Source organism: Cyanistes caeruleus, chromosome 19, assembly GCF_971803275.1.
Source record: "Cyanistes caeruleus chromosome 19, bCyaCae1.hap1.1, whole genome shotgun sequence".
NCBI classification, from domain to species: Eukaryota; Metazoa; Chordata; class Aves; order Passeriformes; family Paridae; genus Cyanistes; species Cyanistes caeruleus.
The window spans coordinates 7,572,684-7,595,409 of record NC_141719.1 but is presented as its reverse complement, the minus strand read 5'-3'; the positions used below and the strand labels follow the sequence as shown (position 1 = coordinate 7,595,409).

Genomic DNA, 22,726 nt, shown 5'->3' with positions numbered 1-22,726 from the left:
TGCAGAGCCACCCCACACTTGTCCCTGCAGGATAAGGGAAAGCAGCTGCTGTGAGATGATAGTGATAGCCCCAGAGCACTGGGAATTGTGCTGCTTCCCACAGCTTTGGCACCAGCCTTAGGGGGAAACAAGGATGGCAACCCCTTTAAAACCCCCTAATGACAGGCCATGCCCACCCAGCTCTCTGGGATGGAGGTGTGTGGGCAGTTTTCCCTGGCTGGTCCATTGTGCCAGCTGGGGTCTTCCCACTCTGGTAAGTAAATGTCATTAGCACTTCTCACATTCCAACTTTCCTGCTGGGCCAGCTCCTGGCAAATCCTTAATTCCAGCAGGTGCTTCAGAACCAGCCCCTCCAGAAGCATCAGGAATAACATCCCTGCACATACTGGTGACAAGAGGCCTCCCAGCCACCACCTCCCTGGGAACCCTCAGCATTGCACCCAGGGTGCTGAGTACACTGTGCTGAACTTTGCCTCTGTGTCACCCCTTAGCTAGACAGCTCCTAATTAACAACCTTGTGTGGGCCCAACCAGCTCTAGACAATATTTTCAAATGTGACCACTGTGAAAGGAAAAAAAAAATAAAATAGGTCAAGGGGATTATGCAGGGTGACTAATGATTGCTGCGTGCTGGGCTGAGATGTGAAGTCTGGCTGTGTTTTCAAAGGTGCATAATAATATGTCCTTGTGTGACCCGTGGTGCTGTTGACACTTTTTCTGAGTTGATGCCTTCTCACAAATCCCCATTAGGCTGGGAGCTTGAACGCCCACCATGAATGATGGCAGCCAAGTGGAAGGACCATCAAACTTTGCAGAACTCCCATTTAAGTTTCACTTCATTTCTTAAAAGCCAGGCAGCAGAGGCAATTATTTAATTGTCAAGCCCTTTTGGAGTTGTTTGCTGAGGGATGTGGCTGTTTTTCTTAGACTTGGGGCAGGACATGTTAGTTCCATGACAGATCTTTGGAGTTGGACAAGAGATAAGAGGAGGGGGCTCTGCCAGCAGAGCTGGCAATTATGGTGAGGTGGGTATGCCCTGCCAGCCAACTTGCCATCCAGGCAGTCAGAGCTTATATTTTTATCCTTTTTATACTGATAGGGAGGACAGCACGGTATATGGAGGGCATGGTTCAGCTGCCCTTCCCAGAAATCACGGGAGGTTTGTAGCAATAGGAAAATGAATTCAGCCATTTTCTCTCCTGGTCGTATGTTTAGAGTCCCTCCAAATACACTTTTCATTAACAGGGAAGTTAGAATTCATTTTTCTAAGCTGACAAATGTTCATTAGCCAAGTATTTGTATCAACTTCTCCATCCTGGTCACAGAAATACACTCCCTTCCACAGAAATTGGAAGAAAAAGCAACTCAGCTATAGCTCAGCCAAACCTACCTCACAGGAACTCTGAGGCAACAAGTGCTGCAGCAGCCTGAGAGAATGACAGAAAGCAGCCTTTTGTTTCTATTATGGTCCCTTCACAGGCTCTAAGACTATAAATATCACCAGAGCAAAGTTTCTTAGACAAACACAAACATACCAGGAAAAACATAACCTCTGATTCAGCTTGACTCTAAAGAGGAACTGGGAGACATTTGGTGTCAGACAGCAAGGCCTTGCACATGGGCTGTTGGCAGCCTGGCAAGAGCAGGGTGTGATGATGCCAGACTGGGTGATGCTGGTCTGAGCCTGGAGCAGGGAACAGCAGGTGCAGATCTGCTGTGGAAGGCAAGACACACTCAATTCATACCACATTTATTTCAGGATGCCTCAGGGAAAACTCCCAGCTTCAGCAGAAATGTACAGCTGCCCAGTAAAGCTCATGAGGGTGGGCAAGGTGGTGACAATATTAGCACCATCCAGACCTTTCAGATTGATTTGCACCTTTTGGGTGATGTTTGCGTTTATACAAGGCATGAGGAAGGGCAGCATCTAGGTACCTCCCCTAGCTGCCTTTAGATGACACCAGTTTTAATTCCCAGGTGATTCTACACTGGAGAAGGACAGAAATTCCTTGCTATAGCAAGAACAGAGCTCTGTGACTGAGCAGCTATGGGCCAGGCAAGGCCTGTCAATGGGATGCCACTGAGGTATTGCTGTCCAGACTTGTAGAAGGCTTGAGCTCCTCACTCCTGAGGTACAGTACAGAATGCAACAGGTGATCCACTTCCACCTCACTGTTAGGTCACTGCAATCACTGGCTGAGAAGAATAATTTTGCACAAATTCCCCAATTTAAATCAACCCCAAAGTGACAAGAATACTTCTCTTGCTTTTTAAAGAAAAGCCTGATGAAGCTAACAATCTGATTGTTCCATAAATCAATTTCTTTCCCAAGTGTAAAACCTCCACTTGCTCATTCTGTGTCTCATCCTAATTAAATACTGATGTGAAGTAATCAGCAGTATTGTCAATGGCCTGGTGCTGCACAGATACTTCTGAATACACAATATTAGAGGGACATGAACCTAATGAAGAAGATTCTCACCCAGCATCTGCACCATGACCTGCAGTGCAGGCTGGAAGCATCCACTGAAAACCAAGACACCCCATGAATCTGGGGTGAGTCCAGCCAAGGGCCTGCAGTGCCCCATGTTCTGTAGAGAACAGGTCATGGAAAGGGCCCTCCTTGTGCTAAATATAACTTTTGTGTACCCTTTCAGCAGGGAGCAAAATACTTCTAGTTACCTTTCACATTCTATTTCCATAATCTGTTCAAATAAAAACACTGAGCTACTCTTAAACACAAATCCCTGCCCTTGACACTCACCTCTCCCTTCTAATAAATCATGTTCACTATGGAAGTGTTCAGATGCCATGAGAAAAGAGGTCCTGTGAGGCAGCATGGGGGAAACTCTGAGACCCCCTGAGTGATCCTAGAAGCGGTTACAGATGGTGAAATGCCTCAGAAAGCAGAAAGGCGTGTGGTCCATGTGGTTCTTGTTACCCACGAGCTCTCGTGGAGGCGTCAGGAGGGCCAAGGCAGCCCCAGCCTCCTGGAAAGTGGGATGTGGAGCCTCCCCAAGCAGACCTGCACATGCCAGCCCCAGGGAGCCATGCTAACAGACGTAAGAGGGGATGTCCTAACACAGTCTGAACCCCTGGGACCTTATTCAGGAGGTTTCTTCCTCTCTTGGGTATCAGTTCCCTCACAGGAAAGAAGACATTGCATAAGAAGATGAGCCCATGCACAATATGATGATTTCATTCAGTAAATATTGAAATACTCCTACTAGTGCTGGTTTCTCGGTTTCTTCCTTTTCCAATGTCTTCCTTCTAAAGTGAAGTGATCCTGTCCTCCCAGGAGAGAGGCAAAGGAGCACAGGGCAGGCACTATAAAAATACAATCAAGAGAGACTGTCTCTTCCTGTGAAGGTTTTTGATCTAGTAACACTACACACAAGCTAGAGGAAAAGCATGTCCCTCAGCAGTACAGTAAGAAATGCCCTGGCTCTAAGTCAGGAAACATCTGACGATTTTGTTTATGGGGGAAAATCAGTGACCTTCAATAACTGCAGAGAAAAGTGCTCCAGGACTTCCCCCAGCCCTAGGACCTTTGCTCATGAAGCACACGGGGCAGTGTTATTCTGTACATTTCACTGCTAAAACTTTTCTTTGTAAACCAGCAGGGTATCAGTCACTCTTGGCAGGGCACCTTCTGCTATACCTAAGCACAAACTCTTTCCCCTTTGATTTGAGAACCACAACATGACACAGGATTTCTCCCAATGGCAGTTTTTTGTCAGGGTGCAGTAACCTGAGAAGGCTTCCTCAGAGTTTCTTTACAGGCAAGGAATTGTACTAGAGCACAGTTGAACTCTGAATTTACTGCACAAAACTGCCTTTTATAATTCCCCATAATATCTCACCATTGGCTTGGCAGTGAGACAAACAGAAACGTTTAAGTGCAGTTTCAAAATACAGTGGAAAGAGAAAGCTGGTGATTTATTTTGCCACTTGACTGACAGCTTCCCAGGTGACAAAACTGTGGCAGCTCCCACAGCCAGATAACCCTGCAAAGTGATTCATAGTGGGATGGTTGTTGATCCTTGTGCTGAACAGTTCAGAGGAAAACAAATATCTGAGAAAGGCAATATTTATCTGTTAGTTTCATAAAATACTCTGTATTACTGTTTTCCATAAAAATCAGATCTCAGAGGTGCAAGGAAATATGGACTTCATTCATTATTCAGGCCTCTTCACTTTTTCACAATAATAAGTACTCTGTGAAATATTCTGAGGAGTGACAAGCCATTTTAAATTCTGAAACTCTGAAAACCCAAAAAAGAACCCTGTTGAGGGTGAAGCTGTTAGAGCTGGAAGGAGTGATATATATGAGTAAAGTTCCTGCCGTAACCATCTCAAAAGGTTACAAGGTGGGAAAAAAAACCCCAACCAATTCAGCAGGAACACAAACTTGTTCCTCTCATGTTCTCAAATTGATTTTTATCAATAAGATATCAATTATTTTCAGTAATAAGAATCTGACCAACAGTTCTTCATGGTTCTTCAATACCCCTCTGCATTCTGGACAGGTTCCCACCTTCCACACACTAGACCTTTCCATGATTGTGCCCTAGGGCATTGTAACCATATGATCCATCTCCTGATGAAACACACGTGCCCCAGTTACCCACAAAAATGTTCTCCAATGGCATTAGCCTTCAAGGAAACAATAATTAAGAACTCATTGAAGCAACAAACACCAATAATTTTTTTAACATGCATATGGCAGTAATACATGCAGAATGGTTACAGATTGAGGAAACTTCTTGTGGAGAATATACAAAAATGTGCAAGGTTCTGTCTGTTGCTGTCACCAAAACAAGACAAACATCCTCTCTGCCAGTCAAGTAAACTGAGAAGTTTCCTCCATTTTAAATGAGGTCAGGCTTTGTTGAGTGCTATGAATAAATTTCTATCATGGCCAAGACAATTTACATAAGTATTGCACTATTCTATACAAATCAGTAGCCAAAACTCTATGATGTATGTATTCCATATTTATGTATTTGCTATACCTATCAAAGGGTGCAGAGCCTGCAATCTTTCTCTCCTCCAGTCACCATCCTGCTTGGCTCTACGTGGTGCTGTACAAACACACACTGAGTACATGTGGAGTGAGCAGAGACTGATGCCCAAAGGTAACAAACGAGAAGGATTCCCACCAGGGCTGTCTCCTCACTGACTCTCAGGCTCCACAGCTCAGGACAAATCAAAACCTCTTGCAAAGTCAAGCAGTTTGTTATCACAGTCTTATTTACACAGGCTGCCACAAACTCCAAGGAATCACCCTTTTTGATACACCTTTTCTACTTTGTGTATTCTCCTTCCAAACCCTTCCTAGCCCTGCTGGTTCAGACTGAGCCACCAGACTCACACTGTCAGCCCAAACTGCTCATCAGCATTTGTGTCAGCTCCGTATCAACGCTGCCATGGTTATATTTTTATTCCAACTTACACTTCCTAGCAGCTCATGATAACCAAGTTCCAAAACAAGCCTGGGATGTACACATCCACCCAAACAGGCTGCTCTGGCTCATGGCCTTTTCCCCAGCTGATGCTGGAGTCAGCTGGGCGTTTACAGTAACAGCTTGGGTAAAAAGGTGAGCCAAAGAGCTAGTCTGGCAAATTAAATCCTAATTAACAAGGCCTCTCAGGGGCCTAATTAATCTTGCCTAGATTTCTGTAGACTCAGAAAACCTAACAATTGACAGTTGCTTTCCTATTTCTCATCTGTAGCTGTTGGAACAAGGAGAGTTTCATTCCACTTTAACCAGTGCTGAAACTGGTTTAGGTTCTGCAAGAAAAGAAATTATCTCCCTTTTCCCTTGAGCTTAGGATGAACCTCAGCAGCCTCTTGCTGGCACATAATCGCTCAACAGAAGCTGCATTTCTCTGCATCCCCATCCTAGACAGGGCCTCTGTGTCCCTGGCTGAAAGAAGGTCAAATAGCCCATATCTCTTCTTAATTTTTAATCGCAATTTCATGCTGTTATTTCAGCTGCTGGAGGCAGTGTAGCACAAATCCCTCAGGAGTAATTCCTAGATACTCTCTTGTAGGCTGGCCTACTTTTTCTTCCTGTTCAGTTACCAATTGCTTGTCTGAGCCCAGATGTGTGACAGTGCTGGCAAAGCCTGCCTCCACCCAGACAAAGACATTCTACACTGCAGCATGTAAAAATAAAAAAAATAATAATAAAAAAATTAAAATCACATTTTAATTCTTCTCCAGTTTCTAAAAACAGACATGATAATCAAGATCTCATTTTAGTTCTATGAGCCCAGCTGAGTAAAATGGTTTAATTTTAAACTGTTCTGTTGCCTCTGATGCAGGATATTGCCATGGTCCCTCTGTGGCACTTCTGTGACACTCAGCTGTGGCAGTGTCCCCCAGCAGGACCAGGTCACAGCCCTGCCAGGAAAACTTGGGGGGACACACCTCTCAGGAAAACTTGTCCTGAGAGAGCAGGACAAAGACCACATGGTTTTGTGGGGACTTTGGATGTGGCAAGAGCTGGGACTGACATGAGAGATGAAGGATGTGGGAAAGGTGTCCTGGAGCTTTCATAACCAGGAAAAGAATTGAGCAATTTCATGAACTGTCTGGGTCACTTTGGTGGCAATTCTTGAGACTACTGAAATCATGTATTTGAACCCTGAAACATTGTCTCACAGCACAGCAGCAGCTGCCTGACAGAAATTACTCCTGTAAGATTTCACACATGGAAGAATGTTTTTATTTTAGTGGGTAAATTTCTAGCAATATGTGCAGCTATTGTTTTGAAAAATGAAAGAAGCTACCTTCAAAAGATGACACTGCTCTCAGGTTCATCAGAGAAGTTAAAAGGCAGAAAAGAAGCAGTCAGATCCTTTTTGTTTGCTTGTGCAATGAGGGATTTTGCTGGTTTAATCAGCTAGAACCTCTCTCTGTAACTGACTTTCTCTTTACAGTTTCATAATAACCTGGAATCTTGGTTTTATCAACCAGCTTTTACACGTTCAAATAGAAATTTCTTCTTCTGAAAAAACAACAACCAAACCCACAAACAAATAAAAAGAAAACAACCAATTTAAACCAATGTTATTTACTTTAAAAACCAACTATATTTCAATTTCACAGCTTTATCACTGTAAATATTCCACGAAGAATAAAGACGATTGTGGATTGTCCCACAGTCTTCCATAAATGAAGCAGAAATTTCCCCAGGCAGCAAAGAGAAATGATACAAAGTAGAATAAGGAATAAAAAAAAAAATAAAAATCAAGAAAGAAAGAGCCAGTGTCAATTTATGAACTGGAGGACAAAGATTTCCTTGTCACACAAGTGTCAAGAAACCCAGCGAATGCTGTGTGCCCTGCCCTCATACAGCTACTTTTATTACAGATATTTTGGTATTCCCCAAAGGCCGTGTATCAGTCAGGACTTGTTCACCACCCTCAGACAGAGCAGTTGCATTTCTTTCACTGTCATAATATTTCTTTGCTTTTGTTGCTAAGAATGCTGTACTCAAGGCTCACCACAAATTAAAGTGGACAGATTTTCAGTACATCAAACAAAAGGCAAAAGGCACTAAACCACAAAGCCATACTTACCTGAAGGGTTAAGTCAACCCATGTGATTTCCTCAATAAAAGAGACCAACTTTTAGCTTTCAGTCATTTCACAGCTTCTACCTAAAGACTGTGCCACAAGCCTAAATTGGTTTATCCAAGGATGAGAGGAATATTTTGCCATGGCAACTGACAATTTCAGAAAAAACACCCCCAAAACTGTGCTCTGTCAGAAAATCAGCAGATTAAAAGGTTGAAGATAATGCCTCAGAAAGAAAATTAAGGTTGAGTCAGAAAATGTCTATTAAACAGTAGTTCTGCCAAAGAGAGAGGTGACAGGCTTCAAAATGGTAAAGCTCTGAATGCTATACAGAACTCTACCTAAGCCACAGAAAATAAATACTTAAAATAAAAAAAAAAAGAAAGAAAGAAAAAAAAAAGATAAACAGATCACAAATAAGTGTAAAAAATGACTTTCCTATGGATGCCTGGAAGGATGCTCCAGTTGGAGTTTCATGTCTGTTGCCAAGTCACAGCTGTGACGTCTGAACCAGGCAGTCACACTTCCCTGTCTCAAACCACCCAGCCAAATTTAGCCCTAAGAAACAGTAAATTTTAACTCAGACAAGACCCTGTGGGGAGCAAACAATCTTTGGCCCCTCACTGATTTATGCTTCTATTACAGGAGACCAGTGGTTCACCTGCAAGAGCAGGTGCTTAAAATTTAAACCAGCTAACTGGCAGAATTTGTATAAAACCACTGTCACAACTTCATCCCAGATGCTGGATTCTCACAGGGCACCACCTGAATCAACACTTTGCACTGAGAACCTCCATTCTGAGGGCTGTGGCTTCTCCTCCAGGTCACCCCCCAGCCCTGCTGGCCTCATTACTGGGTGGGAAAAGATTTCTCCAGCCTGCAGGCTCTAAGATCTCAGAGTATTTTGTTGGCCCAGCCCAGGATGAGAAAGCCAAAAACTCAGATTTCTCTCTAAAGAAAACCCAAAACACATTTTGAGATAGAGAAGAACTATTTTTGACCAGGCCAGAGTGTCTCATTTCTTTTGAGTTATTTTGCATGTGTTTTATACCACAGCTGAGCAAAAATGAGTCAGGGACAAAGTAATTTCCCCTTTCAAAATGTCAGTGTGTGATCCACCAAATCAAAAATGCAAGCTGGTTTTGAAACAGAAAATAATCCTCAATCTCTTTTATGGATGTGTTTGGAGGAGTTGGCATTTATTTTCTTGAAAGGTGTCTGCCTTGTCCCAAGTGCAGAACTGCTCATTCTCAGTACAACAATTCTTCAGGGCAGCATTTCAGAATCAGCTTGAGCAGCCAGAGTGGCAGGTTATTTCTATGCAGGTGTTTTGACCAAGGACAGTTATTTTTGCATGTATGCACAAACCTAAAAAATAAAATTCAGAATATCACCAGGTGAAAGCAGGCAATTTCCATGTAAATGAATCCCAAACGGGGGAACACTGTGCTCTTCATTGCTCTTGGTAATTGCTCACTGGGGTTTTCTCAGCAGTTCTACTTAATGTTGCTTTTTGATGCTCAAAAAAAAATAGGAAAAATGAATTGCTGAGAGCGTTGCCTGTAGAGGTTACAATAAACTCCTCACTGATGCAGACAGTGCATATTGCCTGTGTAAAATTCTGCCTGGGAACAGGCACTTTTTTCTCTCTGTAACTACATGGCTGTACTTTACCAAGCTTTCTCCCACCTTACCCGTCCAGCGAGGATTCAGACAAGGACGCAGGGAACAACCCCAGAAGCTGATCTAACACCTGCAAAGGTCTAAGAAGTGTTTCTACCAATGTCAGCAGGGGCTGGGATCAATCCTGAGGCTGGACCTCCCAAAAGTCCATCTCTGGAGATGCTGAACACAATTATTTCTCAGGGGACGCAGCACAAGCTGAGGGGAAGGAGAATCTGGCAGATTTTGGAGCACCAGATGTAACAGACTTGTGGATGTACAGGTTCTGTGGGGACAGCAGGACACAGGAGCCCCCCAGCAGCTTGACAAGGGGAGCAATTTGTAAATATGCACTGTGTGATCCCAGGGGGGCAGAAAACATCCCAGGTCTCAAGCACTGGGAATCTTCACATGCAGACACTGAGCATCTGCAGGGCTGAACACACAATGTGAGCCAACAGTGACTGAGAGTGTGTGGGTGGTGGAGAAAACTGGAGGCTGATAAGAAATGGTGGAAAAAAGCTTCAGTTTGATGTATTTAGTACTGCTTGTCTTTACCCCACCGACGACTGGCTTCCTCTCTTGGTCGTTGGTTGAAAAGATATTTCCACCTTAACCACTTGTGTGCTTTTTCTGTTAAGAGAGCAGTGTTGCTGCTATTGCTGCCACTGAAGGTGGAAGGAAAGATTTATTTCACACTAAGACACAGGCAACACCTGTGTTTGATGTTAGGAAAAACACTATCAAGAAAACCCTTCTAATAAATGAGGTCAGTTATTCTGCCCAAGAACACTGGCAACTCAATGGTCAAGGTGGAGTCATTACTTTTGAACACATGAGATGAAAATTGAAAATATTCTGGTTACAGGCTTTCCTGCTACCTTCTTCCACAGCCTAGTGAAAAACTCATTTGTATCACAGTGTTTTCACAGTGCAGAAGGTCCCCTCTGCTCTGACACAGGCACCTGCAGATATCCTCAAGCAGCTAGTGGGGAAAAAAACTTTTTTCAGAAGCTGGTGAGGGACTCCTAATTGCTACTGAAAATATTTTCAAAGCAGCAGATCAGCCAGCAGTCCCAGCTCCATCCCAGAGGCAAACACAATTTATTTGTCATGTTTCAACAATTTTTCTGCTGTTCATACAGTGTAATTAATCACTTGGCAGGCAGGGGAACACACAGAGGACTGAAAAGGCAGCTCATTCTTTGATATGCAGCGATCATCCTGTACTTTGGTAAGAGACAGAGTCACCCTTATTTACAGATGGAAACAGGAAAAAAAAAAAGGTATGTGGCAACACAATACAGCAACAATTAACAAGAAACAAACAGCTTTGATTATAACAAGGACCCTGCCATTATTGTACCTTACAACATGCTTTTCCAGTGGGTTTGCATGTATGGCTTTTGGCCATTGATTCCAGATGAAAAGGCAACAACTCACATGTAAAAACAGTCTGTCCCTTCACAAGGAGCACTCAGAAGTGCCCTGCTAGCTGATGGTGAGCCTCTAAGATATGTCACTCAACCCCTCTTCTGTCATCTGTTGGGGTGCTCTAGATTCAAGCTCCTTTTAAATCAGGAGCCAAAATACACCAGGTGAAGAGCTGACAGATGAGCTCTTGTTCTGATTCCCATTTCCCTAAACTTAGGGGCTCAGACAGAAGAGCACCTAGAGCCACACCACTGCTTCTCAGGGCCTGCGGTGCAAACCTTGGCCAGGGAGCTGCGGATGCAGGCAGCCTAATTCCCTGGGAGTCCTGTGGCCAGTGCTCCCAGCTGGCTGGGTGCCCGGGAAGGCCCAGAGCCAGCCATTTGGAAATGTGAGACACAGGCACTCTGCTTTGTTTGTGCTGGCTCAGTCTGGGCCTGGGTTTTCACACACAAACTTCAGCTGTGGACTTTGTGTTGGTTACCATCTCCAAAAGGCTACCCAAGGGCTCTGAAGTGCTACCAGATGCCTGCCACAAAGCAAACTGGACTAGGGAATCTTTTGTCTCCCTTCAAATTGAAGCCAAAACAAGAGTTGAGGCCATAGTGCCAGACACTGGGAAAGGAATTTGGGATTGACAAGTTGCCTTCTGGCAAATTCTGAGTATTTGTATTACCTCTCTAAAGGCTGTGAGACAGAAATTATACTAATAAAGAATACTTGACCAAAGCAGTGCCTGAAATGGAGCACAATTCAGACTTTAACCAAATCAACAGACTCAACTCACAGACAGACAGAAAAGCTTTATTTGTTGGTGCCAAAGCTGAAGGGCTCTAAAGCTGCTATCTCCTAACTGCAATCCATCCTCCTAAGTTTCTGTGGAGCAGCTGTCTCTGGTCCAAAGAGAAAACACACTCTGCAGCCTGAATCAATGCTGATGGAAGTCAGTGGGACATCCTGTAGTAACCAAGTTTGCTCTTTATGTTCTGCATATCACACCTAAAGAGCCTTGAGCTCAAAGGCTCCATTTGCCTGTGATATCACTCACACAGCCTCTCAATAGAGACCAATAAGACCCTTCCATGGAATGGCCTTTACATTTTGAATTGAATACACAATAGGATTTTTTTTTTCTTCCTTTTTTTGGACAAAGTTTTCAGACATTAAAAGCTTTAAAAGCTTGTCATCTTTTGCTCTTTGTTCATACTGAAGAAAAATAAAAAAATCAGACCATTAATAAAATGTCAAATGAAATGCCCCAAACTCTTGGTATCACGGGGCTTTATATATCCCTTTAAATTTATTGCACTTGGTTGTAATTAAAGGCTGGAGGCTTGGAAGTTTCTTCTTCCCCATTTGACTCAATATATTCAAACAGCTGGATCAGTTCAGCACCACACAGTGGCTTCTGCTACTTCATCCCACATCTTGGAATTACCTACACTTCAATTTGCTGCCTTTGGGCTTCAGAAAGCTAGAGTACAGAGAGGGGGCTCTTGGGAGGGGAAGGAAAAGTGAAAGCAGAGGACAGTCACAAATAACTTGTGACAAGGATGAATCTCCCTTTCAAGTCAAGGTGTGAATGCAGAGACAGCATAACAATGAAGCAGCTCAGTACCTGCCTCTGTGTAAGCACAGTCCCTTGGGTGGAATAAAAAAGATGCATTCCCTTTTAAAATATCTATTTGTACCATCACAGAAGTTGTGTCCTTCTGCTGCCTGGGAATTTGAGAGACATGCAAAGGGTGCACTGGGGTGAAAATCAGATTAGACAGGCAACGACCATTTGTGCCAGTGGGAGCTGCCCATAAATTTGATTACAGCACCAGGAATTCACACTCATTAAGGTCTGGGAGTTGCAAGGACAGCTTACATGTTTTCTGTATGTTCTTCCTTGGGAACTGGGAACGAACGCCATTCATGGTGGTAGTCTCAAATCCACCTGACCCTCAGTTCTCCTCTGCTTCATCAGCATGAAAATTTCAATTTCCTGCCATAGCAGAGGATCCTTTAGGCGGGAGCAGAGGCTGTTCACGCCTTTTCCCAGTCTTTAGCTGACATCTAGCGAACAGTTTCCAAACTGCACCTGGAGGACCTGCAGGTGGGAGATGGAATGAACCCTTCTGGAGGGCAGAGCTCCAGAGGTGCTATGGTATAAGCATGGGATGTACAGCAGTGCACACCATTCCCTGTCTGCTCCCCACCACGACAGCTCACCTGGGCAGGTGTGGAAGGACCTGGTTCTGCTGCCAGGATGCACAAATCCCACACTAGCTCCATTGAAGTGGGCAAACACTGCTGCAGGACCCCTCTGCGGTGGTACCACTCCCTGCAGGGACCATTCAGGGGGCTGGTGGACATCAGGAGTGACCAGCAAGGCTTCCATCACAGCACTGTCAGATGAGCTCTTTCTGAACAGGAAGGGTCACCCTTTGCCCCCTCCCTCTCCCAAAGGCACAAATCCAGCGCTCAAATGGGAAACTCAGCAGCTGTTACCAGGATTAGCAACTGCAATTCCCACCCTCAGGCTCTCCTGGAGGACGGATGGCAGAAGAGGTGCAGTTTGCAGTTTTGCAGTTTTTCTTCAAGAGCTCTCCCCAGCACATCTTTGCATGACAGCAGATGTGAAATCTCTAAGGAATACAAAACCAACTGTCACCTGCATTCAAAGAGTGTCAGAACTAGCTTGCAATGTCTGCATAGTGATAGGGGAACACTGAGGGTGTGCAGAGCCTGTTCTCATTTTACAGCCTCTATCAGCTACTGCAAACCAAGGAGTTTGGTTTATGGCATCTATTAAGGTAACCAAGCAACAGCATGGTGGGTATTGATGTCATCAGTTACAAAAAACAGGGGTTTAGAAACAAGCAGAGTGGTGATGGACACTGAGGTGCAGGAAACGTCTCTATTTTTTGTATGGACAGTGGAAACCATTCTGTGTAACTGCATGGAGTGCTGTAACATCAGCTCACCCGCACACTTATCCTTCTGAAATACATGAGAATTTTCCTCACACTTCACGACCTGTGAAGGTAAAATGCTTTTCCTGTTGATTTCAGTATCATTTGCAGTCTATAACGCCGCTGACACACAATCCTTCTCTGACTGTATGATGCTAACTGCACCTTTAATCTTTAAATGGATGGAGGTGATTAAAATCAAAGTAAAGTGAAGGAGGGACAAAGAGATGCTAAAAGGAAAACTTAGCAGTGCTCTGCTTCTTCGACTGCACAGACACTGGCAAATTAAGGATACAAATGAGGACCTTTAATGGCTTAAAAATATGCTACACCCACCAGCCAAAATACTATCAAAGGTTTCCAAATGGTGTATTGTTTCTTCTTCCCAACCGCTGTTGAGTCCCTGTTTATTATCTGCAGGAGGTCCCTAAGGACTTGTTCACCTACAAAGTTTGACTAGATACAAATCAGTGTTTTCCACTTGTGAGGCACCAGCAAGCTTGTACAGGGATCACCCTTCACAGCCAGGTGAATACTGAGGTTTGTAAGAGGAACACTACCTAAATTCTAAATACTTTCCCACCAGTTAACCCATGTTAAATGCAGCTAAAAGAGTGTGGGTGGCTCACTAACAGCCATGAACTTAGGAAGGAAGAGTCAATGGGCCGAGTAAAACAACAACATTTACAATGATCCAACCACACATCACTCCAGAGGCTTCCTCAGCCCACTAACATGAGATAGAATTAGTGCCTCTCTTACCTGGTAATAGTAATCAACATATTGTGGCTGGTAGTGCTGGGGCTCAGAGTTTTCAGGAGACAGGACATCTTTTAGTAAATCTTCACAGCCTGGCAAAGAGAAACAAGAGGAAATGGTCAGGCCATGAGTTTATCTTCCATTACTTGGACAATGGAGGAAGAAACACTGGTTTGTAGCCAATCTGCACATGTACAAAACCTTGGAAGGCAGCTTTGTGATTTATTTAAATAGGTGTAACACAACTCTGCCTTCAGAGTTCTGCCCAGCACACATTGAACATGTGGAACTTGAGAAGTGCCATTATCTCAGCATGGATACACTAGCCTGCAAAGAAATTGAAAGCTGAACATTGCTTGGCTTGGTAAACTACCCTGTAAGGTACAAACCCACCTCTAACCAAACCCAGGCTCTGGAGTCAAGCACTGGATCTGCAGGCTTGGCACGGGCTAGTGGCTACTGCACATCAGTGTCAGAAGAGCTGCTTCTAATTTTCTCTAGTCAAAGTGACAAAGGGGCAATGCCTAAGTGTCACAAATCCCCCTGCAAAAAAAGCCCTGTCACAGGGTGTTTGGCAAGCAAATATCTACGCACTGCAACCAGAGATTTTAAGCTTCTATGTTTGCTTTTGTTAACAACCGCATTAAGAGCTGAAAAAAATCAATGTCTGTGTTTCCCTTGGTCCTTCTCTCATCTGAAAACCTGAGACAAAGATAGAAACACTGAAATCACCAAATGTCTCATTCCCCATTAATTATTGGTGACTGCACTTGGCAGGATGAGCTGCAGAAGGCAGTGATGTCAGACCAGGTTATTTTAGAGCACCCAGCTCACAGCCTTGGGCCCAGACTGTGTGAAACGTTCTCAGCACATGCTGTGCACTATCCTACTTGGAAGCTGCAATTGCCCAGGTGTTATTTCTCCCTCCCATCCCAGCACTAATGCAATATATTTGGCTGTGACATTACACATGGATACCACTCACAAAGCAGCTCAGCCAGAGGAAACAGGCTGATGGAAGTGTGAACTGAACAGGTTTATACCATTACCTGACCTCTGCTGGTTTTATGTAAAAGAATACCATCTGTAGGGATGAAGACATGCTGTGGTTATGGAGAGGAGTCCTTTGCAAAGGAAAGGGGTACTTTAGAAACCAGAAAAAATGACCAGATGGAGGGAGCCTTAAAGGGGGAATCACTGTGTTGTCCCTGTCTGCCACACACAGGCACACGTGGAGTCAGCACCTGCTGGATGAAGACATCATTAAGATCTCAGAAGTATCACATGGACAAAGGCAGCACGATTTTTTCCCTCTTTTAGCTTCTGCAGCAAAGTGAGAGTCTCAGGTGGTACAGATAAATGAGCAGATAAATGAGGATAAATGAAGCTGTTAAATGCCCACTTTGCTGGAGAAGTTAGTGGGCAAGAACGTGTGGTAGGGTCACTTCCCAAAGAGGAGTTTATTCTGGGACTAGCAATCAAAAACATCATCTACTGGCTGATAGAGGAAAGATGTTAAACTTGTTTGCCTGGAGAGAGCATCTGTCTACATAACCTGCCCTACCTGTAACTGCCACATTGCCCACCCAGTGATAATCCTTTTCTTCTTGGTTTTAGCTTAAAGTGCTCTGTGCTTGCCTAAGGTTATTCACTAGTCCTCTCACAGAGGAAAATTCAATTTATTGCTTCTACCTTTTGACATTAATAACTAAAGCTTATTGCTCATCAAACTGCCTTGTGCCAGCACCCACTGTGAGACTCGTCACAAGTATTAACCGCTTTTCTAAAAGGTCTCTGCATGAGATGGAGCAACTACTCATTAAAGTGAGTTACCTCCAGCAAAAAAGGAAAAGAAATACCAAGTGCTACATGGTAATGGATGCAGATTAGTGTAAGGAACAGAGTATTGTTTACAGTGTTCTAAAATTTCTCAACAACAATAATTTACACCATAATTTCAAGCTTCACTATCCTAATGCAGTTGTGCTAACAACAGTGCTTCCTCTCCCAATTTTCTTTTTTTCTTTTTTTTTTTTTTTTTAGTGGGGAAAGTCACAAAAGCTGTGGGTCTTCAGTAAAGGATTTAACTGCCCAAAGCAAGGGTGTGAGAAATGTTTCTATATTGCCTTCTTTCAAAAGGGCAGCCAGACTGGTCTGTTAGAGTCACAAACAGCTCCCAGATCTCCAGGGTCTGAAATGTAGTCCTTTGCTGTTCATTTCTTATCTAAGATCACTCCTGATCACATTCTTGCATATCCCTTGTCAATTAGGGAGAACCACTTCAGGATAGCTCTTGGCCTGTCATTTATTCAGTAAAAACACTGGGGTGAAAAGCATTGCCTCCTTTGCATCCAGCTGAGTTGGTGATGCCCTCACCACTTCTTCACCTGAGCCATCTGACCCAGGCTTTTATGGCCTGATCCAGAACTGGACAAGCACCAGACCCATTTCCAGAACATCAGCAGGCATTTAATCCAATTTGTTTACCAGACTCATAGGTTAAAATGGCAAACAGCCAAATCTTGCTTTTGTTGTAGTCACAGGCCAAGTTTCCATAGGTGGGAGCAGATTCAGGGTGTCAGTTCATCCGAACCAGTCTCCTCCTGCAAAAGTGACTTTACAGTGTGGAGATGTTGGGGTGTGCAGCAGGCAGCATCCCCTGTGCACTGCTCTGCATGCAAGCTGGCATCACATCCTGGCTCTCTTCATCTTCCTGGGAAGATCTGCATGTCATTATATCCATTAAAAAGGGAAGAAGAGAAGGAAATGCTGAGAGACCATTTTCCTCTGAGATTACCAAAGCACATCATCGTTACCCTGCAGACATCTGAACCTGTTCCAACATCCAGCAAATCAATAAAAAAATGGCCACTGGCTTCAAGAATCTCAAAATTGTGCCGTTTTTTTATTCCTGTTAAGAACTGAGTTTTAAGAAGTTCTCTGTTCTCCTCTTCCCTGTGAGGACACAAATTGAAATCTCTTCACTCTGGAGAACAGATGCTGGTCTCTTCCTTGGACCACCCCTTATCACCTGGAAGGTGATGTGCAGTCAGGCGATGCATCAGCTTTCTTATTCAGTGTTTTTCTTCAACACTGCCTTCACCTTTTGGTCCCCTCATCTAAATATAATTTGAATTTTTCAGGTATTCCAGGAGGGTTACACAATGGTGTAACATAAAGAGGGAACACTGGAGTGTCTCAAATGCTGTGCAAGTGTGTTCTTATTACCAGAACACATCCTGGCTTGCAGCCTGGGAAGTGCCAGTGAGCTAAATTAGTGTGACACAGTCCAGACAGAAAAAAACAACAAATCAAGGTTTACTCTGGCAAATCTCAATATGGAAATAGGAAGGTACTGGACAAAGATTTGCTCTTTGATAGCAGAACCACTCCTGAGCAGAATCCTGTGTGCTGAGGTCTGCAGTACTGCCATGGTGGATATTTCAAGCTGTGCAGCAGTGTGCACCCAAGGCTAGAATCTGTCCAAAAATAACCCATTGCAATGAAGAAAAGGAATAATTCCTGGCTACTTTAAGAACCTCTTGCACTAGAGATGTCCTACTATGGCTACAAATTCATGTTCCTGGAAGAGGTAGAACTGAAAGCCACTTACATGGCTGATTAGAGATATTTCATTTGGATGTCTACCTGTATCGTGAGATATTAATGTGCTCAATGTTCTCTTTGCTGCAGTTGGGAGAATTTAATCTACATTTCTGGGCAGCACTTGGCAAGAAGACTTAGCTGCACTGCAATAAGAGTGAGGCAGCAGACAGAGGAAAGAGTAACCCAGGAATAGATCAGGTGCTGCAGCTGCACTGAAAGGTGCCCTTTACAGAGAAACACTCTGTGAAAAGCTGTGCTTGATGTAAATCATCACTGTGACACAGATTGGCAGCAAGCTTGTGTCTGGAGAAAGGACTAAACAATCAGATCCCAAAATGAGAATGGCCAGAAGCTGCTGAGTTTTCTTCCCTGGCTAAAAACACTTGATGAGCCAAGCACAGAAGCAGCTTCTCTGTCCACTCAAGAGACTCTGAAATATGGATGTGTACAAACTCTAGTTTAACAAAGCACTGAGTCACTCTCTAGTCTGGTCTGTCAAAATTATCTGAGTTAAACAATATTTATCCTAATACTACAAATGCAAAAGCAAACACAATTCATTTGGTCAGAACTGGGTCAGCTTTAGTCCTAAGCGATGAAAGTAATTTACAAGTCACTGAAGGGGAAGACATGAACCTTTAACTTTTTCACTCAGGCTGGTATGATATCCCTTATGAAATAATTTTACAAATTTACAATCAGTTTAATTTAAGAAATGGTTTTCACACCCTAACAAACATTCAATTTACAAACAGACATTCTGACCACAAATAAAATCAATTTTAGCAAAGCTTTTTCCTGCAAATGCTACAAGAAGAAGACTTAACCCATAACACATCAGACAATTTTCACAGGCAATTAAGCAGTTTTAACACTATAGGAAATCAAATCTGGTTGCCTAATTGAATGTGGTTGGTTTCTGGCATTTTTCCTAACAGCAGTAGCTTTTTACTTTATCTGCCCTTGGATCTTCAGTGGTGTATTAGACTCATTTATGGTTTCAGGGTGTATTTAGTGAAATTTAGTTAAGTCTTAGAAAACTCTCAAGTACTTTCAGGAGTAACCAACTGCAGTTCATTGAGCAGCTCTAGGGTAATTATTTCCAGGATAGCTCAGCTCTTCCCATTCACTGGCAGTCTTTGTCCCTGGAGCTATCCCAAGCACCACTCCTGTCAGTAAGTTATTCTTTCCAGAACTGAGAGATCCATCAGATCATCTCCAGTTACAGCCTCACTGAATTTTGAGATTTATAGTATCTAAATGGGTTCATGTGGACTTTGGGGTTTTCTGATGTGCTTTGCTGAAATTCCCATGCTGGTGCAGTTGTCCTGGTCCTAGATTTTATAGGCAAATAAACCCCCTTTTACAAGACTGCAACACACCCATCTCTTAGTCCATGCTGGATTTTCAGGGCACAGCTGGTACAACACTTTTCTCAGCTATGGGACTGCAAATTAGATTTTATAATTAATTGAAGGAGATGGCCAAAACTTGGCACTGGTTTTGTGAGAAATATGTTTGCTTGGAGCATCTGAATGAAACTATAAGAGCTATTAGGAAAAAAAATAATCTCCAGTGCAACAGAAGCTCAGAAATATTCTGCTTTAGAAAACTTTGTTTTGAAAAAGCACCATCAAAATTCGTACTGTATTATTTTCATATTATTTCACAGTTCAAATAACCTATCACAGTCTGAGCTAGCAGAACAGCCAACATCCCTTTTGGAACATTTATTTGGAACTTTGGGCAAATCTGTGTTCTTGGAATTTTTATTAAAAAGTGCTAGGAACTCAAAGAGAAACATATCTACTTTTTAACTTTTAGCTGCTTATATATAGCCTGCTTCTAGAAGCTTTCCAACCAGCTGTGGTAATTAGATGCCTCAGGATCTAGGGAAGCACAGAGATGGATTTTTGAAGGCACATAATGGTCTGTGTTACTATTTTGAAGATTCAGAGGTTGCTATTGCTGCAGGTGGGGAAGTGTATAAATTCACAGCTGTGCTTCTTCCACACTGTTAATGAATATGAAGGATCTCCTACAACTCTCCATTTCCAAATTCCATTACAGAGCATAACTACAATGTCCTTAAAACTTCTGTGAGATGAAGGAAAGACTCCCTTGCTCCAGGAGAACAACAGGCTGTATGATTTAATCTGAAAAAACAGTGATTTTGCTAGAGCACACAGATTCATAAATGCAGAAATGCTCTGTACTGATGTGACTCAGTCTCTCCCATTATAAAAGCCATGACCCTCCAAACACTACACAGCAATCAGCACTGTTTTCATGGTTAAAATAAGTTATAAAGTCAGAATGCATCTGCCTTTGTATTTTAATTCTGTATGAATCTGTGTTCATACAGTACCCTCTCATTCCTGTGAGCTGTAACACCGAGAGCAGTAGGGGGAGCTCCCCCTTTATTTGTCAGGGCTTGGGTACTTTTAAGCAGAATATCAAAGCAAAGAGATTATTGGAAAGACAATAGAAATCTTAAAATACAAGGAACAGGTCAGTCTCAGTTAGAGCCTGCTGGTCCTGCAAACATATCTGAGTGTAGAACCCACCAGCCTGCAGAGCACAGGGAATTAACAGCTCCACTCAGGCCTTTAAGTATTACAAGTGGCAGAAAATATTTACTGGATCAGTACAATATAAATTCAGAACAGCAAAACAAGCCATTGGCTCTGCTGAGCAAACAGTAATGGTTCCCATGCTGACCCTGCTGAAATTAATGAGAATTCAGCCTTTGAGTGATATTCTGGCTGCTCTCAGTGTCTCTGACAGTGCCACAGAACACTTAGGCGAGAGGCTACAGGTGTTATTTCATGGCAATTGCTCTACAGGCAGACAGTTATTAAAGCTCTGCAGGCAGCAGATAGAGAGGGCAGCTTCAGCACAAGTAAAACCTTCATACTCTGGCATTCCAATGAAATTGCTGCAAAGCTTTGAATTCAATGGCAAACCTATCCCTGGCTCTGGCAGGGCCTAATTGCATGGGGAAAGCAGCCTAGACAGCAGGGACTCAGCACAGATGCTGAGACAAAGTCCTTTAATCCACAACAGACCAGCAAAAGAAGCAAAGCTTTCCAAAAATAGTAAGCACCACACCTGTCCAGTATTCCACCCCAGAGACACAGTGGGAATGAGCTACTCCAACACACTTCTGCTCTCTAGCATATCTACCTCCACTTGAACAAATCCTCTCCACCACTTCCCAAGATCCTGCTGCCAGTGAGATTGCTCATCCTTATCCACAGCTCCTGCTACTCAGCAGCAGAAGGAAATGAACTGTTTTCCACCTGACAATCCCAGCAGCTGCTGCAGAGGTACATGACTCATATGCCAGGAGGTTTATCCAGCTCTGAAGCACTGAGGAGGAGACAAGGCTTGATGTCCATTTGTAGGGGAACACAACACTTCTCATTTGTACCATGCAGGAGTAAAAAATGCCCTGGTTTATGGAGCAGAGAGGACAAGCTGCAGATTTTAGATCCAAGGGTAGGAGTTTCTCTATCAACCAGTTACAAGACATTAAACACTCAGACCTTTGGGATTTTTTCAGTACCAGCATTTGGCTTTTCATTGAAATCCAATCTGGATATGAAATGCTCAAACCAAAATCATCACAGATCAACTCTGATTTGAATCTGTTGCTCTTAGATGTCTCAAACATCATGATTTAAATAAATTCAAGACACTCAAACACAAAGAAATCTTGACACTGTATCACCTCTGTGCAGCAAACAATTTTGTCACCATAATATAAAGGAAAGCACCTACAAGACAAATTAATTTGAAGTATCATAAATAAGAAATATAGCAAGGCATTAGGATTGTAAAGCTTGAATTTAAACATTTGGCTTCCAGTGCTAAGAATAGCACAACTTCATACTCTATTACTGAAAACCCCACTGGATTTATAGTAGCATCTCATTTTGCTCTATTAATCTGACTGCCCCAAGCAACTGTAATAGGCTGAGATGTCAAAGAATCATATTTATAATCTGTTGCTGCCAAGACAAATTGTTTCTGTTTGATAATAAGCCTGCTACTCCCTTTGGGATGTGGCTGCACTAAAACAATATGGTGGAGGTTTTCATTCTGCAAGGCAGACATGACCTTTCTGAACTTTAATGTAACCAATTCAATTTTTAAGGAAAATATGGCAGGTAGCCAAAGATGAATAAAATTTCCATGCTGTGAGGTGAGCAATAGAAGCAGCTTTTCTAAAGAGATGCTGTGAAAACATGCAGCACAGTGTCTTATCAGAAATAGATACAGCTGCTGCTGCTTCAATGATAAACACTTAGCACTGAGTCTGTGTTAAGTCTTGAAATGCTAATGATGTGCTAAGGGAGCTCTAGTGATGCTGCAGAATTGGGTGATTTTTCTCCATCTTTCCACAGATACATCCTGACAACCATTACACCAAGGATTCAGAGCCTACATGCTCCACACCTGGGCTTTTAAGCTATTCAAAAGCTTGGGGTGCAAGGTACACCAGGCAGTTTGATCTGGTCACATCTTTGCAGGATTAAACCTAAGGATATGAACACAAGAATCAGTTCCCACAAAGTGAGCAAGGATGAAAACCCCCAAGTCCTCATGACTTTGATAACTCAATATTCTCACACTGTCCCCACAGTAAAGGAGATGCAGCTGCCCACTCCATCACTGAAGGAACATGGACAAGGGTACAGTTACCACAGAAGAGATGCT

At 43.1% G+C, this 22,726-nt stretch overlaps 1 protein-coding gene across 2 annotated transcripts in view; it reads right to left on the bottom strand.

Annotated features, from left to right (window-relative positions):
- The window catches only part of RAB11FIP4 (RAB11 family interacting protein 4), a 111,755-nt gene that overhangs the window by 54,993 nt on the left and 34,036 nt on the right, over window positions 1-22,726 (bottom strand). For both annotated transcript variants that reach the window (XM_023938737.2, XM_023938738.2), the window contains exon 3: window positions 14,402-14,490. In XM_023938737.2, coding sequence (XP_023794505.1) covers window positions 14,402-14,490 — 89 coding nt within the window. The remainder of the gene's footprint in view (window positions 1-14,401; window positions 14,491-22,726) is intronic.